This window comes from Papio anubis, chromosome 1, assembly GCF_008728515.1.
Source record: "Papio anubis isolate 15944 chromosome 1, Panubis1.0, whole genome shotgun sequence".
NCBI lineage: Eukaryota > Metazoa > Chordata > Mammalia > Primates > Cercopithecidae > Papio > Papio anubis.
In genome coordinates this window covers 198,923,351-198,941,329 of record NC_044976.1, presented here as the reverse complement: position 1 = coordinate 198,941,329, position 17,979 = coordinate 198,923,351, and the positions used below count along the sequence as shown (strand labels likewise).

Here is a 17,979-nt window from a genome sequence, read left to right as displayed (position 1 = left end):
CTGTCTCAAAAAAAAAAAAAAAAAAATCAATCAATCAATCAATCAATGAAACTGGAGGAGGAAAAGCCAAAGGAAAACTAGAGTATGAGACAAGGGAATTTTGAGTATCAGTTCCCAGGAAGCTGCTTCAAGTTGTTTTTTGAAAATATTAATAACAGATTTCATATTAAAAGCAATCATTGTCACTCCTCTCGGAGGAGTGGTGGTCAGTGCCGGTGCCAGTGGTGGACATGTGTGTGGATTCTTCTTCTCGTCCTCAGGTCTGAGCTCTTTCTACTCGGAGCTGATGAAAGGACTGGGTGCCGGGGGGCGCCTCTGGGAGCTCCTGGAGAGAGAGCCCAAGCTGCCTTTTAACGGTGGGTCTCAAAATGGGTTGTTTCTTTGCTAGGATTAAACAAATGTGGCTTCGAACAATGAAACCAGCTCTTCCCCTGCCTGCGAGGGAGTGAGGGATGAGCCACAATAAAGGTGTGGGTCCTGCTGCATGGCGGGCCGGGCAGGGGGGTGGTCAGGTTTTCTATGAGAAGGGGAGGGACAGCTGCTGTGGCACTGTTGTGGGCCAGGATGCCCCTGGATGCAGGGGCTGGCCACATAGTGTGCTGCCCTCTGTTCCCCTCCCTGCATCTGGGCATTACTGCCAAGGGCAGGATGGAAGTCATTGTGGCCCAGGGCTGTGACTAGGAAGGGTCCCGGCTAGTCCACCAAATTGATCTTCCCTAGTGATTCTGACATCTCTGTGGAGGGCTAGGGTGGGAGGAAGGGAGGAGGAATCAGACATAAGAAAATATCTAAGTTTCTTGGCTTTTTGGGGTGGGGTAGGGGAGGCTGGTACTCGTTGGCTGGAGCCATCTCCTTCTTACCAGTGACTTCCCTGGAGCTGTAGGGTGTAGACCAACTAGCCAGGAATCAGGAGAAATGGCTGAGTAGTAACCACTTCCAACTGCTTATTGACTTCCTAGGACATTGTTAGGTAGCCCCAGGTCCATAAGTGAAAGCCAAATATTCTCCAGTGTGATAGGCCTAGGAAATAGGCCCAACTGAGAGAGTTTGAGTGGTGTCTGCCAAAGCAGAGCAGGTGAACACCAGGGCAGAACAGACCTCTGACCCCCTCCAGTTCTGCAGCTGTTGTGCAGCGCTCCCCTATTCATCATAACTTTCAAAATATTTATTCGCGGTAGGTAAAATAAACTGGGGCTACACAGAGGCAGTGGCATAGACAGAAGGCCATTGGGTTTGAAACCAGACTACAAGGGTGGATCTTAACTCCACTACTTGTTAGCTTAAGCAGGTTGTTGTCTGTGGTCTTCAGTGTCCTCATCAGCAAAATTAGAATCAATTTCTACCTTTCAGGGTTGTCAGGATCAAATAAGACCATCTACGTGTAGTACCTTGGATATAGTAGGTGCAGAGTTGGCACGTGGGAAGCGTTTAGCCTGCTTCTGACTTGCCCTTTAAGAGCTCATATGCCAGGACTAGCTGTGCTAGAGTCACCCATCCATAGCCAGATGAGTAGGAGAACCGAGTTCAGCTGTGAGTTTAATTTTTTGCTTTAAGTGATTAATATTCCATTTTATGTTTCAGAGGGGGTCATCTTAAATGAGAAAAGCTTCCAGGGTGCTTTGGAGTTTAAGAACGTGCATTTTGCCTATCCAGCTCGCCCAGAGGTGCCCATATTTCAGGACTTCAGCCTTTCCATTCCATCAGGATCTGTCACGGCACTGGTTGGCCCAAGTGGTTCAGGCAAATCAACAGTGCTTTCGCTCCTGTTGAGGTTGTACGACCCTGCTTCTGGTAAGTGGTTCACTACACTGTAGCACCAGGGGACTGTCCCGAGCTCTGCTCCCACTTTTGTGCCCTGGGAGATGCTCAAACCATGCAGATACCTTCTTTTGTGAGAGTACTTTCTTTTCTAAGTGCCAATGGAAAGAAATCCCTCAAACAGAAGGTGTCATTTGCAGGGGCATGACAGCTCATACAGAGGCCTTTAGAGCATTTTGTATATAATGTGTCCTACTTCTTCATGCCCAGAGTGACTTCCCCAGTTCTACGTCCTCATCTCCCATGTGGGTATCTCCTCTGGATATGCCCTCTACTGGGAGCAGATGGACGAGGCTGTGCTCAGCAGCCAGGAAAAGGTGCCGGGGCTGCTGCTGGACATCCCTACACACCAGCAGCACCCTGGAGAACTGCCGTTTGCCAGCGTGCATGCTAGGCGCAGGAGTGATGGGGAGCTCCTGGAGAACCTCTGCCTCTGCCTGTGACCCATTGAGTGCTTATTATAACACAGTTAACTTCGCAATCAGTGATTCGCTTCTTTTTGTTTCACTGTGTCATGCAGGCTGGAGTTCAGTGGAGTGATCTCCACTCATTGCAAGCTCCACCTCCCGGGTTCACGCCATTCTCTTGCCTCAGCCTCCCGAGTAGCTGTGACTACAGGCACCCATCACCACGCCCAGCTAATTTTTTGTATTTTTAGTAGAGTTGGGGTTTCACCACGTTAGCCAGGATGGTCTTGATCTCCTGACCTTGTGATCTGCCCGCCTTGGCCTCCCAAAGTGCTGGGATTACAGGTGTGAGCCCCTATGCCCGGCCAGTGATTTGCTTCTATGTGACGCTTCCATTGAAACTATTTTGAGCTAGTAGGGATTTTCGTAATGGATGATTTCTCTCATTCTGGTTTTTATTTTATTTTTAACGGGATTATAAGATCTTTAAGAGCAAAGATTGTCATGATTTTACTTCTTTATATCTTCCCTGTAGTAGACAACAATATCAGCAAGCAAACAACTCTTAGTAAAAATCAAATCATGAATTTAGAAGAGTATTTTGGCCGGATGTGGAGCCCCACACCTGTAATTTCAACACTTTGGGAAGCTGAGGTGGGAGGATCACTTGAGGCCACAAGCTGGAGACCAGCCTGGGTAACAGAATGAGACCCTGTCTCTATTAAAAAAAAAAAAAAAATCTTTAATTTAAAAAATGAAAAGAATGTTTTGTGTCTTTGTGCTTATGCTTCTTGGTTAAAATAATGTGGGAACTGGTTACATGTCAGATAAATATGTGACTTGCAAATCCTGACCCACGGAATCATCACCTGTGTTAAAATGGGGCTTACTACACTGTTTGCCTCTGGAATCACTTTCTTGATTCACCATTGACTTGCTATAAAATTTGGAGTTTAAAAAAGTCCTAGTTAGCCAGGCACAGTAGTTCACACCTGTAATCTCAGCTCTTAGGAGTCAGAGGTGGGAGGATAGCTTGAGCCCAGGAGTTTGAGACCTGCCTGGGCAATATAGTGAGACCTTGTTCTCCACAAAAAGGAAAAAAAAGACAAAAAACAATCCTATTTAGGTTGCTGTAATTTAAGTAAAAATACTGAGTCTCTAGTTTCTTCATCACAATGAATAAATCCAGGACAAAGCAAGCTGCAGTTAAATGTCTGCCATGTGCAGTCTATAGAGAGCTTTGTGCTTTTTCATTGAAGACCTCAAGTTTTTGCCAGTTTGTGAAACTTTCCCCCTGGCTGCTATAATTCCACAACATTAACTGAGAAGAAATGGCATTTCTTATGCTGTCACTGTTGTCATCATCCCCAAGTATTGTTGAGCACCCTCAATGTGAAGAATTACATTACTGAAAGTCATAGAGATAGTGTCTGATTATTTAAAAGTTCTGCCATGGTATCGACCAGATTCTTAGTTGCAGACAACAGATTCCTCACCAACTAAGCTTATACAGAAAGGGATATTTTAAGGAGTAATAAAAGAGCTCAAAAATCACTGACAGGGGTGACAAAATAGATTCTAGATTGTACGTCCAGGACAGTTCCCAGAACTCCACCCCCAGAACCAAGCCTTCAAGGTAGCTGCTGACACTGGCATGGTCAGGAAGCTGCAAATTTAGGCAGTTGCCATCATGAGTACCAGCTTCAGAACTGTGCCACCTCTGCCAGTATTCGTGCCAGCAAGTGGACGCCTCATGGCTTGCCCCTCCCTTCTTAATTAAAGCTTTGCACAAGTGCATCTTATCGGTGGAATCCTAAGTCACGAAAACTCCCTCCAACCTCCGGGGTACAGGAAGGCAAGCTGGACAGATGGACTAGGTGAGATAGTCATCCAGCTACTATAGGGAGGCAATAAGTTGGACAATCCAGAAAGACCCTTTTAGCTTTGAAATTTCATGAAATACGTTAGTTTTAGAGTCCATCTGGAGATTTTCCGTACATTTTGATCTTTAAAAAATGAGTCTGGAATTTTCCCACCGGATCTTTTCTGTGTTGATCATCAGCCTCATCACACTCAGTGACTCTTTCCTTTCCTCTCAACAAGGAACTATTAGTCTTGATGGCCATGACATCCGTCAGCTAAACCCAGTGTGGCTGAGATCCAAGATTGGGACAGTGAGTCAGGTAAGAAGAGAGGCTTCCATTTCTATTTCACTTTCTTTTAAAATTACTTTTGTCTTTTTTTGTTTGTTTGTTTTTGTTTTTGTTTTTTTTGTCTCGAACTTCTCAAGAGAGAAGGAATGGAAGTCTTCGGGATGTATTAAGCTCATCTCACATGGCAGGTTGTTTAGGTTTGCGAGTAGCACTGTTTCCTGAAAACCCTAAACCCTTGAGCAAGAGCAAAGCATTGACTTGTTATTGAAAGCTGGAGACTGCCATTACTAGATAGTCTAGAGGATGGGGAGGAAATGGTAGAAGATTTTATTGACTCTTTTTTAGCTTTTATTGATTCTTCCCCACTTCCCATTTTTATCACCAGCCACAGTCTACTATTCTGCCTAATGAGTTTCAGGGAGAAGTGAGCAAAGACTGGCAAGAGCCAGAGTCCTCCCTGCAAAGAAGTTGCAGATTTCAAAGCAGAGTGTTAATGTAATGTGGTCACTTTGATAAGGCCATTTTCACAAGACCCTTTGGGGCAGGGAAATGTTGCTGCAGCTGTTTTAATTTTTATTGAACAGGCTGTGCACACAGCATACAAACCTGAGCCTCCCCCCATTTCTGAACCTCTCTTTGCAATTAGCTCATCCTCACTCCACTTGGGTGAGGGCAGGTGGACAGTGATGGGTGCTCAGGAGTGTGGGGACATCAGTGGTGTATATTATTAGGGATGGAGAAAAGAGCCTGGAAGTTTGCTTATTTTTTAGGACTACTTTATACGGTTCTGTCTGTTTCTATCTGGTTTGTGTGTATTTCAAAAAGTAATGGATGGAGATGGATTCCCCACTTTGTCCTGAGTGGAAGGCAAGCAGCTGGAAAATGAAGGGGGACTCGGGGTCTCCTGGTGCCTCCTGATTCCTAAGGCAGGGGACTGACATTTATGAAGTTCCTACTATGTGCCAGGTGCCTCGCGGGCACCTGCTGTGAGGTCTCATTGCCTGCAGCATGGTGAGAACTACAGATGATAAAATCCTGTTTATGGCAAAACATAAATTTTAAAAAAGACTGCTAGGTCTCAATTTATTAGACATGTTGGAAGTCTGTTTGAAATTCGTGATATGTTTTATTTCCTATTTGTAGGAACCCATTTTGTTTTCTTGCTCAATCGCTGAGAACATTGCTTATGGTGCTGATGACCCTTCCTCTGTGACCACTGAGGAAGTCCAGAGAGTGGCTGAAGTGGCCAATGCAGTGGCCTTCATCCGGAATTTCCCCCAAGGGTTCAACACTGTGGTTGGAGAAAAGGGTGTTCTCCTCTCAGGTGCATTTCTTTACTGCTTTGTAGCAAAATCTCTATATCCAAATAACTTTTCACATGTTTCTTGTTTTGTTTTTTGTCTTTTTTTTTTTTGAGACAGAGTCTTGCTCTGTCACCCAGGCTGGAGTGCAGTGGCGCGATCTCGGCTCTCTGTAAGCTCCGCCTCCCAGGTTCATGCCATTTTCCTGCCTCAGCCTCCCGAGTAGCTGGGACTACAGGCGCCCACCACCAAGTCCAGCTAATGTTTTGTATTTTTAGTAGAGAAAGGGTTTCACCGCATTAGCCAGGATGGTCTCAATCTCCTGACTTTGTGATCTGCCCACCTTGGCCTCGCAAAGTGCTAGGATTACACGCATGAGCCACCGCGCCCGGCCCACATGTTTCTGTATTGCAGTATTATTTTCTAATTAGGTTTTCATCTTTACAGTTTTTGAAATTAGCCTTACCACTTGCTCTCTTACATGTGGAAAACTCCCCAGTGTTTTTTTTCACTTTCTACCCCATATGTGTTCCAAAAATTCTGAGTAGTACTCAGCCACAGCAAGCTTTTTTTCATCTGGAAAAAAACAAAACAAAACAAAAAAACTGTCCTTTGCAACCTGAGACCCTCAAAAATTAAAGAAAATAAGATAAGAAGTGGCAGGATGATTTGCCCAGGGAGTCAGGGAATGTGCATCAGGAACAAAGCTGAAACTGAGTTATTTACTCCCTACATGCTAGACCAGGGTTTGACAAACTTTTGTTTAAAGAGCCAGAGAGTAAATATTGTGGATTTTGTCCAGGCACGGTGGCTCACACCTGTAATCCCAGCACTTTGGGAGGCTGAGGCGGGTGGATCACTTGAGGTCAAGAGTTCAAGACTAGCCTGGTGAACATGGTGAAACCCCGTCTCTACTGAAAATACAAAAAGTTAGCTGGGCATGGTGGTGGGTGCCTGTAATCCCAGCTACTCGGGAGGCTGAGGCATGAGAATTGCTTGAACCCAGGAGGCGGAGGTTGCAGTGAGCCGAGATCCTGCCATTACACTTCAGCATGGGACACAGAGCAAGACTGTGTCTCAAAAAAAAAAAAAAAAAGAATCATGGGTTTTATGGGCCACATATGATTGCTGTCACACATTCTTCTTTGTGTGTGTGTGTGTTTTTTAACAACTCTAAAAATGTAAAACACATTCTTAGCTTGAGGGCCGTGCAAAAACAAGCCATGGTTCGGGTCTGGCCTGTGGGCCATAATTTGCTAAGTGGACTCACAGCTGTAAGGCAAAGTGAGTGGTTCCCTGTGATGTCAGACCACACCTATCATTCTGGATCACATTATGGGTGCCGTATTTTGAGGAGAGAGAAGACTTACTTTGTATTTCTTTAAAGTGCAGAAATGGAACCAATGAGTAGAACTTAAAGAGAAATAAATTTTCAGCTAAACACTTTTTTTTTTGTCAATACAAATATTGAAATGTTTCCTTTCAAGATAACAAGCTCCTGGCTGGGCACAGTGGCTCACGCCTGTAGTTCCAGCACTCTGGAAGGCCAAGACAGGCTGATTGCTTGAGCTCAGTAGTTCGAGACCAGCATGGGCAACATGGCGAGACCCTCTCTCTATCAAAAATACAAAACAATAGCCAGATGTGGTGGTGTGCGCCTATGGTCCCAGCTACTTAGGAGGCTGAGGTGGGAGTACTGCTTGAGCCCAGCGGGGCAGAGGTTGCAGTGAGCTGAGATGGCACCACTGCACTCCACCCTCAGTGACAGAGTAAGTGAGACCCTGTCTTAAAAAGAAAAAGAAAAAAAAAAAAAACTCCTTGTCTCTGCTTGAGCAGAGGGTGGGTGCCTCTTTGCCACAGTGAAGGCTGGCAGATTAGATTAAAACAGTAGTCTTTTCCAGTGCTAAACTTTTCATTTGAAGTTAGACCACAGAAAATATAAAACAAAAGGGTTTAAGCTTATTGTATATGATTAAAAAACATACATAAGCAGTAGATGAAAAGGCATCTTTGATAGATCTGAGATGTTCCAGGAGTAGAATTCCTCTCTGCTGTGTAAAAGTGAACTGCTACTCCATCTCTGAAATGTATCTGTGAAACGGGGCAGAAAACCAGTTTAAACTGCTCGTGGTGAAATTATTGAACATTGAAGTGTGAGGCTTGTCCCAAGAGCACATCACCTCCCTTGAAACAGATTCTGCATGTCTTTCCCTCTGGTAGGATCCTCCAGCTCTGTTTCTCAGTGAAGTAACAGAGGTTCCAGTCTGCTCTTACTTTCTGGGAGGAAGACAGAGCACCTAGTAATAGATTCCCAGTGTGCTGACTGGCACCACAGATGACTCAGAGGGGACCTAAGCCATCAGCAGGCTGCTCTAAGGATGTACCTCAGGGCACTCAGGCATCCTCACCAATCAGAGGCTCAGGAGAGGGTTTTCCTCACTGCTCTCCTTGTGTGCACTGGTTTCCTGTTTGAGAGCAGCATTTAGCAGCACCACACACCTCAGATGTAGAGGATGAACCTCTCTTATAGGAAATAAAATGATGTCCAGCAACTACTGTTGATAAGTATCTTCAGCCAATAAAATCAACCAAAAAGGAATGTTTTTTATCCCCGGAAGTGGAATTGGGTTTTATAAACAATGTAAGTTGGGAGGAGTGAGCGCACTGAGACTTTCCAAGTGTGACTTAGGAGTAGCGTCCCTGGAGAAGAGGAGGGAGGATGGGGTGAGACAAAGATAGGGAGGGAATCAACACAGATCCTGCTGACTCAACTCCATCCCACCTTCTCCCACACCTACTTCCAGTTTGTTCCCTCACTTTTAGTAGAATTTGAGCTTAAAAAGACAGGGAGGATTAGAGTGGCCTACTGTAATTTTCAGTGTCATACATACACACATACTACTATTTGTTCCTCTAGAGGAGGGGAAAAAAAGAACATCATAAAGAATAAGTGCTATGTTAGCTGGGCATGGTGGCACTGCCTGTAGTCCCAGGTACTGGGGAGGCTGAGGCAGGAGAATCACTTGAGCCCAGGAGTGAAAGGTTGCAGTGAGCCATGATTGCACTACTGCACTCCACCTGGAAGACAGAGCAAGACTCTTATCTCAAAACATAAAAATAAAAAATAAAAAATAACTGCTATAATGTGGGAATGTTAGAATTACCAGTCTCAGCACCATTGATGTCCTTTGCTCCTACACATTTCAAGTGTACTTTGGAAACCTGCAAATATCTTGAGTTTCTGGTTTCCTTGCTACATTGGATATTCTGCTAGGGAGGAAGTATGTGTAGCGATGAACAGCGTAGATCTTTACATGCTTTTAAGAGCATACCCCTTGCACTGTGTAGGTTCAGATCTCAGTTCCATTACTTACCAACTGTGAGATCTTGGTCATGTTACTTTGTATCTCAGTTTATCATCTGTAAAATGGGAAAAATTATAGGGTCTATTGCATAGGATTTTTTAAAAGATTAGCCAGGCACAGTGGCTCACAATTTCAGCACTTTGGGAGACCAAGGCAGGAGGATCTCTTGAGTCCGGGAGTTTGACACCAGCCTGGGCAACAGAGCAAGACCGTCTCTACAAAAAATTTTAAAAATTAGCCAGGTGTGGTGGTATGGGCCTGTGGTCCCAGCTACTCAGGAGGCTGAGGCGGGAGGATCACTTGAGCCCAGGAGGTTGAAGCTACGATGAGCTGTGTTCATGCCATTGCACTCCAACTGGGTGACAGAGCAAGACCTTGTTTGAAATTATTTAAAATAAAAACATTAAATGAGATAAATGCATGCAGTGCATATAGAAAATGCCTGGTGTTGGCTGGGCACTGTGGCTCCCACCTATGATCCCAGCACTTTGGGAAGCTGAGATGGGCAGAATGCTTGAGCCCAGGAGCTTGAGACCAGCCTGGACAACATGGCAAAATCCCGTCTTTACCAAAAATTAGCCAGGTGTGTTGGTGCACACCTGTAGTCTCAGCTACTTGGAAGGCTGAGGTGGGAGGATCACTTGAGCCCAGGAGATTGAGGCTGCAGTGAGCAGTGATCACGCCACTGCACTCCAGCATGTGTGACGGAGCGAGACCCTGTCTCAAAAATAAAGAAAAGAAAATACCTGGTATATAGGAAGTCCTCAACAAATGTTGGCTATGATAATAATTGTTATTATTAATTTTGGGATTGATATATTTTAAACCTATATTTTAAAATAAGTTTCTGGTCTATCTGTGTCAGCTATGACTAACTAGAAGAAGCTTACCTTCAAATTGCTATATGGTTTATCATAAAAGCCTATTACTAAGATTTTTTGTTAAGGCTTTCTTTTTTTAAATATTGTCTTTGTCAGGTGGGCAGAAACAGCGGATTGCAATTGCCCGTGCTCTGCTAAAGGTAAGCCTGAAGCAACTTGGATGTTTTTAAAATTAGGGATTATTTTTATTAGGGACCTTGTAATTTGTAATTTAGTATTTCTTCCTTTTCTTGTTTTTTTTTTCTTGGAGGGGGAGGGTGACAGTTCTGGTGAAAGGTAAATTAGTGTAGTATATTGTCCAAATTTAAGAAGTGTTTCTTAGGTATCATGAGCCCAGTACTGTGCTAAGGTTGTTGGAGGTAGAAGAATGTTAACACATGGACCCTGCATCAAGAAGCATACACTCTAGCCAGTGAAACAGTGATTATTAATGCAAAATATAAAACAGCACAAGTATGCATATTTGTACAATCTGTAATCAGCCGCTAAAATGAATAGTACAGACTCGAAGTACTTAGGCAAGATTCCTAGAAGGAAAGGGAAGAGCCATTTTAGCTGAAAGGCAGGCATTCTCTTTTTAAGGAAGCAATAGCCTTCCCTTTGTTATACAACTGTTCTCCTCAGACTTATAGGTGATTTTTTTTTTAAAGCAGCTTTACTGAAGTGGAATTTACATACGTAAAATTCATTTATTTTAAATGTACTTTCCAGTGACTTTTAGTAAAGTTGCAGAGTTGGTTGCACACAAAGTCCCGTTTCAGAACATTTCCGTCACCCTAAAAAGATCTCTCGTGCCCACTTGCAGTCGTTCCTTGTTTCCAGCCCCAGGATGCCACGAATCTACTTTCTCTCTGTCTAGATTTGCTTTTCCAAACATTTCAGATAAATGGAATCAGACAATATATGGTTTTTGGCATCTCGCTTCTTTCACTTAGTACAGGTGGAGTGTTTTTGAGATTTCTCCAATTTGTAGCTTGTATCAGTACTTTATTCCCTTCTACTGTTGAGTAGTATGGATGGATCCCTATTTGTTGATTTGTTCACCAGCTGATGAACGCTTGGGTCATTTCCAGTTTGGGGCTATTGTGAATAATATATGAAGGATAGTAGCCACCTTTTTGTGAGGGTGTGTGTTTTCATTTGCAAAGCTAAGCTAGGATTGTAATGTTTTATCGACATCAGATTAGTGTTTTTGTTTTTTTTTTTTTATCTTACGTGTTAGCTTTTTTTTTTTTGAGACAGAGAGTCTCGTTCTATCACCCAGTCTGGAGTGCAATGGTACGATCTCAGCTCACTGCAACCTCTGCCTCCCAGGTTGCAAGTGATACTCACGCCTCAGCCTCCCAAGTAGCTGGGATCACAGACGCATGCCACCACACCAGGCTGATTTTTGTATTTTTAGTGGAGATGGGGTTTCACCATGTTGGCCAGGCTGGTCTCAAACTCCTGACCTCAAGTGATCCACCTGCCTCGGCCTCCCAAAGTTAGTTTATTATTTTTAATTATAAGCAGGACCTTGAAAGTTATAGACTGTATCTTTCTAATTTTATTTGTATCTTATTAATTTTTAAATTTGTGACAGGATCTCATTCTGTCACCCAGGCTGGAGTGCAGTGGTGTGATCATGGCTTACTGTAGCCTTGACCTCCTGGGCTTCAGTGATCTTCCTGTCTCAGCCTCCTGGGGAGCTAGGACTATAGGTGCATACCATACCAAACCCAGCTAATTAAAAAAACATTTTTTTTTTGGTAGGGATGGGGTCTTGCTATTTTGCCCAGGCTGGTCTTGAACTCCTGGGCTCAAGCAGTCCTCCCCTCTTAGCCTGCCAGAGTGCTGGGAGTACAGGTGTGAGCCACCATACCCAGCCTTACTCATTTTATTTATTTATTTATTTATTTATTTACTTATTTATTTATTTTCTGAGACAGAGTCTCAGTCTGTCACCCAGGCTGGAGTGCAGTGGTGTAAGCTTGGCTCACTGCAACCTCCACTTCCCAGATTCAAGCGATTCCCCTGTCTCAGCATCCCGAGTAACTGGGATTACAGGCACACACCACCAGGCTGGCTAATTTTTTTGTATTTTTAGTAGAGACGGGGTTTCGCCATGTTGGCCAGGCTAGTCCCAAACTCCTGACCTCAGGTGATCCACCTGCCTCGGCCTCCCAAAGTGCTGGGATTACAGTCGTGAGCCACCAGGCCCGGCCACCTTACTCATTTTAGATTCCCATCTCACTGACCAGCAGGATAAAACTGTGCTATAAACGATAGCTGGTCTAGTGGTTACTCTGATGATCATTTAAAATAGTCCCTAATTCTTTCATTTATGTACTTATCCCAGACACTTAATACTTTGTGGAGTTTTTTATAACAGTTTGAGATATAATTCACATACTACATAATTTGCCCATTTAAAAAAATATAATTCATTGGTTTTTAGTTTATTCAGTGTTGTGCATCCATCATCTCAATTTTAGAACATTTTCATCACCCCCCCAGGGACCCTCTACTCTTTAGCAGCCATGCAGCTCCCCTTCTTTATTTCCTGCATTGAACCCAGCCCCAGGTATCCACCAATCTGTAGAAGTGCCTGTTGTGGGCCGGGCGCAGTGGCTCAAGCCTGTAATCCCAGCACTTTGGGAGGCCGAGACAGGCGGATCACGAGGTCAGGAGATCGAGACCATCCTGGCTAACACGGTGAAACCCCGTCTCTACTAAAAAATACAAAAAACTAGCCGGGCGAGGTGGCGGGCGCCTGTAGTCCCAGCTACACAGGAGGCTGAGGCAGGAGAATGGCGTAAACCCAGGAGGCGGAGCTTGCAGTGAGCTAAGATCCGGCCACTGCACACCAGCCGGGGCGACAGAGTGAGACTCCGTCTCAAAAAAAAAAAAAAAAAGAAGTACCTGTTGTGGACATTTCATATAAGTGAACTCATACAGTGTGTGATCCTTTGTGTCTGGCTTCTTTTACTTAGCATAAGTTTCCAAGGCTCATCCACATTGTAGCATGTGTCAGAATTTTATTCCTTTTTATTGCTGAGAGTTTGTGTTTTCCAATAAAATTGTTTTATCTTTTCCTTTTTTTTCCTTCTTCAGAATCCCAAAATTCTTCTCCTAGATGAAGCAACCAGGTGAGGATATCTTAATAATATATGCGATTATGTGTATTAAACCAAATTCTTCTTCACCAAAACATTTTAATTCTGTACCTCAAAGTGATACAACTGAAAATGCTTTTTTCCCCCCTTTACTTTAAAGTGAGGGAGGCTGAATTAATAGTGACAGTTGAAAAGGAGTGGGCAGTCTGAGTCCTAGTTGAGGGTTCTAGGTCCACTTCAGACATGGTTGCCATCAATCCCAATCACTCTGTAAGCCGTAACTGTGCAGAATGCTTTTCTCCTTATATTACAGTATAGTTTTATGGAGATCAGAAAGTCCCAAACAATTGAAATTTTGATCACAGTAAAAATTCATTGCTCAGGAAGGGCTGCAGTGTGTGTATCAGGAAGCACATGAGCCTGTAGTGTAGGTGTCACTGACGTCTTTGCTTTCTCGTGTGTGCTCCTGAGTCAGTGCGCTAGATGCTGAAAATGAGCACCTTGTTCAAGAAGCTCTAGATCGACTGATGGATGGAAGAACGGTGTTAGTTATTGCCCATCGTCTCTCCACCATTAAGAATGCTAATATGGTTGCTGTTCTTGACCAAGGAAAAATTACTGAATATGGAAAACATGAAGAGCTGCTTTCAAAACCAAATGGGATATACAGAAAACTAATGAACAAACAAAGTTTTATTTCAGCATAAGGAAACAATTACTGGTAAACAACATGAAAGACTTTAATGCAAAACAGTGTTACAGAAAAAAAAAAGAGACTGTATGAAATACGTAAACCATATATCATTTGAAAAATACCTATTTTTTTCCAAAGTGTGTAAAATATTGTTTTGAAATGTACCTGTTCTCAAGATCTTTTTATTCAGAGTTTTAAAAATTGTAACTTTTTAAATGTCTATAGCACTGAAGTTATTTTCAGGTTCTGTATTTTCTTTTATTGTGGAATACTTTAATCAATATAGCATGGCACCTCATTTTCTTTTGCCTACTGTTAAAGATTAAAGCTATTGTCAAATGACAACTTTAAAAAGGGAATTATAAATAAAAAGCCTGATTATTTTAGGCCAGTTTACCAATCACTGTGTAATTCTTCTGGTAGTATTCTACCTACTTTTAAGTCTAATTTTACTAGATAAGAGTAATGGAAAATGAAAATTTAACCCTTTATTCTGATAATCTCATGAAGCAAACCTAACTCTTTAACATCAGCTGGAAAGAAGGGAACATTTCCATTGCCCGTCTCCTTTGTCTTCAAAGGTGTGAGAGTTGAGGAATATGTGTTCCTATGGGAACTATGTTTGAATATGTGCAGTTTTCAACATTGTGGCACATGAAAGCCTGACAAGTTTTTAAAAGGGCAGAAGCTTTATTTTTTGAACAGGAAAATGTATTTTTTAAATTCACATGTTTGTATGAGTACTTTTGGGAAGCAAGGCATGAACTACTAGGTATTATTAACAATGAATGATTTTTGCATTTAAGTTGTTTGAAGGCATGTATTTTGAAAAATATCTGTTACAAATTTATATTTTCAAGACAAATTGAATCTTATTTTGTAATACTTTTGGAATTTCATTAATAAGGCTAAAATCTGGGGAATATTTTCAGCCTTAAGAAATTTAAGTTTGGAAGTCCTTGCTATTCAACAGAATAACAAGAAACCTTCAGAATGTATTACTCTCCTGAAAAGAAGGTATTAAGAGGCCCTTTTATTTATGGTTATAGTTTTATTTATAGTCTCAAAATTCCTAAAGTAATGCTACAACCATTGAATTTGCCATATTTTGTATCAGTGCTGTTAATTTGCTGTTGCCTCAAGAAAAAGTGCTTTTTCTCCATTGATGAGGCTAGACCCTAAGAAGTAATTAAGTCAATGGAAATCGAATAGAAGTTTTCCCATGAACTAAGCATTTATCAGTTCCCTGATTAGACTGGAAGAAGAAACCACTATTTCATGAAAAGCATGGAATATTATATTCTTCATAATTAATAAAATTGATATGAATGAATGTAGTGTTCTTTGAATTAGTAAACAGTACAGCTGTGACGATCATTTTTAACAAGCTCTACTTGTGTTCTTTATAAAGTGTGATTTTCAGAAAGCAAACAAAACACAATTACAAGGTTGAATCTGAGGAAAATAATCCTTGTGCCATAGAAGTATTTACAAAATTGCATTTCATTGTTATGTTTTATTTTCTGATACATGATGTTCAATTATATCTTTAGGTAATATTTTATATCATAGATTAAAATTTATAGTGAACTTTATCTGTGTCTGTCACTTTTTTTTTTTTAATGACCCTGGAACCAAAGATGCAGTCTGTCATTTCTTATAAAACTTCTCACTACATTGTTTCTTACTAGAATTTGGCTGTGGAGATTCAGGAATAAAGAAAAGACTAACATTACACATATAGAAAAACATGTTGTAATTAAAAGTTCCATTCATTCCTCCATATCAAGTTTGTTAATGTCATCACTTGTTTCCTACTTACAAATATTCTGTTGTTTCACTGCAGTATTATAAATAAGTATCTCCTACCCACATCAGGGACAAGGCACTGTGCTGTGAAGCTGATGATAGATGAGGAAAGCACAGTTTCTGCCCTCAAGGAACTTCTAGTTTTGAAGGAGGGGTAAGGCAGGGGAAAACTAATAACAAGAATGCAGCTAGGCACCATAAAGAGGTGTAGTTGTAACACTGTGTTCTAGTATCACTTTTTTGTCTCCCGAGTGTTTGTATGTTACATTTGATACTTTGACAAGCCTGTAATTTAGACAAATATTTATCTTCCCCATTTCACAGAGGAGGAAATATGCATAGGCAAGTTGTGAATTCAGCATTAATGACATACACAGTTTCAGGCAAGAAGTGATGAAACAAGATATTAGTGAGATAGGCAGGGACCAGCTCAAAGCTATGCTGCAAATACTACCTTTTGTCCTATTCCATGGAGAGCCTTTGAAGGTGTATGTATCTTCATGTAAACAATTTAGAAAATAAGCAAAAAAGAAAATTTACCTGAAATCCCCCACGTGAAGATAAAATTTCACATTGTTGACTACGTGTGGTGGCTTATGCCTGTAATCTCAGCACTTTGGGAGGCTGAGGCGGGTGGATCACGAGGCCAGGAGTTCGAGACCAGCCTGGCCAACATGGTGAAACCCCGTCTCTACTAAAGATACAAAAAATTAGCTGGGCATGGTGGCAGGCACCTGTAATCCCAGCTACTTGGGAGGCTGAGGCAGGAGAATTGCTTGAACCCGGGAGGCAGAAGTTGCAGTGAGCCGAGATCGCACCACTGCAGTTCAGCCTGGGTGATAGAGAGAGACTCCATTTCAAAAAGAAGAAAAGAAAATTTTCACATTGTTGAGCTCAGCATTTTGTTATATACCCTCCCAGGCTTGTCTCTACGTGCAGGGTCTAGGTCTCCCCTGACCCTGGGCCTGACAGGTTCTCAAAGAATAATCACAAGTTAAACCATTGTAGGTCATACCCTTGTTAAGTGCACTCTTATAAAAGTAGGGCTCCATTTTGGAAATTCATCTTTTTTTTTTTTTTTTTTTTTTTTTTGAGACGGAGTCTCACTCTTACCCAGGCTGGAGTGCAGTGGCGCGATCTTGGCCACTGCAACCTCCGCCTCCTGGATTCGAGCGATTCTCTTGCCTCAGCCTCCCGAATAGCTGGGCCGACAGGCATGCCCCACCATGCCTGGCTGCTTTTTGTATTTTTAGTTGAGAGGGTTTCACCATGTTGGCCAGGCTCATCTTGAACTCCTGAGCTCAAGCGATCCGCCTGCCTTAGCCTCCCAAAGTGCTGGGATTACAGGCGTGAGCCACCGCGCCCGGCCTGGTTTTAGTTTATTTTTGATAAGCTTTGGCAGTTTTATAAAATAAGATGAATTCCCAGCCAGGCGTGGTGGCTCACGCCTGTAATCCCAGCTACTCAGGAGGCTGAGGTAGGAGAATCGCTTGAACCTGGGAGGCAGAGGTTTTAGTGAGCCGGAGATCCCACCACTGCACTCCAGCCTGGGAGACAGAGTGAGACCTTGTCTCAAAAGTAAATAAATAAATAAGTGAAAACCAGTACAAATGTTACAAAACAAATATACATGAAATAATTATGTGAAAACTACATTGTAAATGTTCCTTTGGAGTGTATTTCTGAGGCATCATGGGGTTTTCCTGGTCATCTCTGTCCACTGAATTCATTCAATAAACATTTACTGAGCATCTTTGATTTTGCTAAGTCCTGTGCTAGGTGCCGACTGTGCCTCCCTCACAAAGCTAGTGCAAGGGTTGGCAAACAGCTGTTTTCATATAGCCTGCAGGCTAAGGATAGTTTTTACAGTTTTAAATTGTTGGAAAAAATCGAGAGAAAAATATCTCATGACACATTAAAAATACATGAAATTCGGCCAGGCACGGTGGCTCACGCTTGTAATCCCAGCACTTTGGGAGGCCAAGGCGGGCGGTCACGAGGTTAGGAGTTCGAGACCATCCTGGCTAACGTGGTGAAACCCCGTCTCTACTAAAAAAAAAAAAAAAAAATACAAAAAATTAGCGGGGCATTGTGGCAAGCGCCCGTATTCCCAACTACTCCGGAGGCTGAGGCAGGAGAATGGCGTGAACCCAGGAGGCAGAGCTTGCAGTGAGCCGAGATCACACCACTGCACTCCAGCCTGGGCAACAGAGCGAGACTCTGTCTCAAAAAAAAAAAATCATGAAATTCAAATTTCAGTGTCCATTAACAGCTTACTCCTTCTTGTACAAATTGTCTATGGCTGCTTTCACACTATAGCCACAAGGGGGAGGAGTTGTGACAGAGACTACATGGCCTACAAGCTGAGGTGCCTGACAGAAACCTCACTGATGCCAGCGATAGTGAAAAAATTCCGCACTACTTGAAGGACTTCTAAACCACGCTGAAATTTAGAG

The 17,979-nt window shown here is 42.6% G+C and overlaps 1 protein-coding gene across 3 annotated transcripts in view; it reads left to right on the top strand.

Annotated features, from left to right (window-relative positions):
* The window catches only part of ABCB10 (ATP binding cassette subfamily B member 10), a 43,526-nt gene extending 28,217 nt beyond the window's left edge, over positions 1-15,309 (top strand). Inside the window, exons 7-13 of one of the 3 annotated variants that reach the window (XM_003893790.5) lie at positions 261-356; positions 1,582-1,791; positions 4,329-4,408; positions 5,522-5,702; positions 10,022-10,065; positions 13,019-13,053; positions 13,496-15,308. In XM_003893790.5, coding sequence (XP_003893839.2) covers positions 261-356; positions 1,582-1,791; positions 4,329-4,408; positions 5,522-5,702; positions 10,022-10,065; positions 13,019-13,053; positions 13,496-13,727 — 878 coding nt within the window. In that variant the 3' untranslated portion in view covers positions 13,728-15,308. The other 2 variants (XM_021931223.2, XM_021931225.2) reach the window with 2 other exon arrangements.
* The last annotated feature ends 2,670 nt before the right edge of the window (positions 15,310-17,979 follow it).